The sequence below is a fragment of the Netta rufina genome (assembly GCF_964035555.1).
Source record: "Netta rufina genome assembly, chromosome: 5".
Taxonomy (NCBI): Eukaryota; Metazoa; Chordata; class Aves; order Anseriformes; family Anatidae; genus Netta; species Netta rufina.
In genome coordinates, this window is record NC_140128.1 from 24,107,398 (window position 1) to 24,111,015 (window position 3,618).

At 49.3% G+C, this 3,618-nt stretch overlaps 1 protein-coding gene across 1 annotated transcript; it reads right to left on the reverse strand.

Annotated features, from left to right (window-relative positions):
- Positions 1-464: 464 nt before the first annotated feature.
- GJD2 (gap junction protein delta 2) lies at positions 465-1,710 on the reverse strand (the record flags this gene model as incomplete). Its single annotated transcript, XM_084286966.1, has 2 exons — positions 465-1,308; positions 1,640-1,710. The coding sequence occupies 2 exons, from the start codon at positions 1,708-1,710 to the stop codon at positions 465-467; spliced, it is 915 nt and encodes a 304-aa protein (XP_084143092.1).
- Between the last annotated feature and the right edge of the window lie 1,908 nt (positions 1,711-3,618).

Consider the following 3,618-nt stretch of genomic DNA (forward strand, 5'->3'; position numbering starts at 1 on the left):
TGGTCAGGTTCCTTACAGTGCAATTACCCTCCTTTTAAAACATGCTTACATCTGCACATTGCAACCGTTTCCCCCACCCCATCCCACCCCATATAGAGTATCCTTGCAGATTTTTAATATGAACATTCTACATGTTTACAACAATTAGTCAGACAGTCCAAACTGTGAACTCATCCTAATGATGACCAAAAAAAAGCCGCTCCAACAGGTACCACCCAATTGTTAGAAAGAAAAGTAGTAATAGTAGTAGCTGTAAGGCTAGGTCAAGCATGGTTTTATAGCTGGTTTTTTTTTTCAGTCTTTTAAATAGCACTGCATTTTTGCAGCTAGTTCAGTAAGTGCAGATCCAATACCTTAATGGCTTTCTTGGTGGTTTGATAAAATGCTTGCCTAAGCAATGTACCTTTCTCTAATAGTGTCTGGGTCTCTTCCACCTGGCACCGTGTTTCAGGTCTGTCACAGCCTCACACATAAGCTGAATCACTTGACTGAGTCCTGCCAAAGTTAGGCATGCTCATTCTTGGCAGGTCCTTATTTCTGATTTCGTATATGGATTTCCTTTTTGCCTGTACTCCTCTCACTGCCATTTTGATCTTTCTCCAGCCCAAGTGGTTCAGTTCTGCCAAATTGAGCACCACACAAATGCCACTGACAGCAAACATGAACACCAAGAACACAGTCTTCTCAGTGGGTCTAGAAACATAGCACTCTACTTCTTTAATGCAAGGGTATCTGTCACATTCATACATAGAAGGGACATTGAATCCATACAGGAAGTACTGTCCCACTAAGAATCCAATCTCTAGGGCATTTCGAAAGACCACTTGAATGATATAGAACCGAGAAATGCCTTCTTGCCTCCTCATCTTTGATTTTGTAGTTCTGATGGCAGGGTTGGGGATCTCCTTCACTTCTAAGCAGTCTGGCTCTGCCTCTTTGGTGGAGTTCTCAGTGTTCTGCAGCACCCCATTGACAATTGTGTTCTTGATTTTCTTACTGTCCTCACGTTTCATTGACTCCTGGTCCCTCTCCAGGGTGAGGAAGACAGTGGAGTACCTCCGTTCCCTCTGCTTAGCAGACTGGTGAACAGAGTACGTTATGAAGCACAGGCTGGGCGTGCACACCATGATGATCTGGAACACCCAGTACCTTATGTGCGAAATAGGAAAAGCCTGGTCGTAACAAGCCTGATTGCAGCCTGGCTGCAGCGTGTTACAGACGAACATGGTTTGCTCGTCATCGTACACCGTCTCCCCTACGATGGCCACGATGAGTATCCTGAAGATCACCACCACGGTCAGCAGGATCCTGCAACAGACAAGCCGGTCAGGGCGCGCCGCCGCCCGGGAGCTGTCCGGTGCTGAGCGCGCACGGAGCGCCTCGGCTTCGCGAAAAGGGGGAGACCCCCGGGGCCGCCACCGCCACCGGGACTGGTACCGGGGCTGGGACCCCCGGCCCGAGGGCACGGCTCGTCACCCGGCTGCCCCGCCGGGAGACCCCCGTGGGATCCCTGGGGACAAGAACGGCGGCGTGCGTGGTGTCCCCCCGCCCCGCGCCCCCACGCACACTCCAATCTCCAACCGAGCCCTGCCCGGCTGGGACCCCCGCGCCTCCCGTCTCCCCTGGCCCTTGCCCTTACCTCCCTATCATAGTAGAGTGCTGCTGCACGGCAGCTTCCAGTAGCCTCTCTAGAATAGTCCATTCCCCCATCGCTGTTCATCCGGAGACAAAGACTTGGGCAAGCGGATCTCTTCACTTCTTCCTGCTTTTTTTCCCCTCCTTTTCTTTTCTTTTTTCTTTTTTTTTTTTTTTTTTTTTATATATAATTGTGTTTGGTCGTTGTTGTTGTTGCAGGGGGCGGTGGGGAGGAAAAACGAACAAAACAGCAACCCCCCCCCTACCGCTCGCAGTCCGGCGGCGGGCAGGCGGAGGGACGCGGCAGCCTTCCGAGGTCTCCGGACCCGGCTCGGCTTCGCTTGGCCCGCCTCGTCCCGGCTCGTTCCGGCTCGGGGCCCCGCGACGGCCGACCCAGCCCGGCCCGGCCCGCTATGCTCGTGTGGCGGCGCGGCGCGGCGGCCCGGCGGTGGGGAGGGAGGAAGGTTGGCTTTTAATGTCTTGCTGCCTCTAATCTGCCTTTAAGTAGTCTCCGCTTGCGTCACTGACAGGTTGGTGGAGAGCAGCCAAAAGCAGCGCTCGGATTTTCTCATTTTTATTATTCCGGCGAAGATAAATAAATAAAGGCGTGGAATACGCGGAATAAATAGAGGAGGAGGAGGAGGAGGAGGCCGGGCAGAGGAAGAGCCGCCCGAGCCGGCGGCAGCCCTGGGCTGGGACCCCTAGCCGCAGGAGGGCTCCCGGGGGCTGCCGGGCTCCGGTCCCTCCCTGGGCTTGGCAAGGAGCGGCGGCGTGCAGCGGTGGCCTCACCTTAGCGAGCCGCGTGCCCTTGGAAGAGAGTGGAGTTACCGCACAGTTAACTCTCACCCGATTACAGAGAGAAGAATGGCTAAGGAGAAATGGGGCGGATACATAGCCATTTCAGACAGCTCCCAGATTGAGGCTGAATTCATGCTAGGAGAGGCACCAAACCTTCACACAAAGCATCCCTAAGCACTACGAGAATAAAGTAATTTAAAGAATTTCCTACCATACAATCCATCTACATATTCCCCTAAAATATTATATTGTGTTTAAAATACATATATTTACCGGTACCCTTTACAGACTGTACCTGAGACACTACCAACCCCACATAAGGCACTGGCACCAACTGGAACTGACACTTTCCTGGTGGTGAAGCCTAAAGTGTATTCTCTACCTTTCCTTAAAGATCAACTACAGATTCCTACCTGCTGTTCTTTTCGCTGAACTGATCTTATTAAAATTAACATAAGAAAAATTCAAGTCAGTCTGCTCACTATGTTCCTATTGCCAAATTCAGTAAAATCAATCTGCTTCCAAAGAAGAACTGTTCAGGCCACAGTAAACAGTGTAGACCTTTGGTTTTTTTGCAGCTCTCTCATCAACCAATTCTGTGTCGTGTTAATGATGTTAAGTATTTTCTAAATAGATGAGACCAAGCTTCATCTGAGCAAAGGTCATCTGTGTGTTTTAGACACCCCAAGATTTGTCTTTTCATTTGGTGTGTGCAGATGGTCTCTGATTCATATAATGCTGGGTCAGATGCCTGATTGGATCCCCAAATCTTTGAGCTGGGAAAATATCAAATAAGAGGTCAACGAATATCTCATTACCAGAAATTAGTAATCTGCCTTCTTTCCCAATCAAGAGTCTGTTAAGAAGCATTCAATAATCTGGAATGTTTCCTTCCCATACTGTTGGGAATTACTGGAGACACTGAGTAACCACTATTTTTTCTTAAAACCTGACTCTGTTCTTCCTTCAAGCTGGTTCTCACATTTCTTGCATTGTGTGTACAGATTTTGCATAACCTGCTGCTGCAGCAACACCATAATTAAAAAGAAGAGGCTGTTTCTTTTGTTTTTAAGAGGAGTCCAGTATCTATCCAACTACCCTGAACATTAAGTATTTCAAACGGACCCCAAATTCTGTGTTTGGAGATGGATCTGAAAATGAAAGAGATCAAGTCAGTAAAGGAAG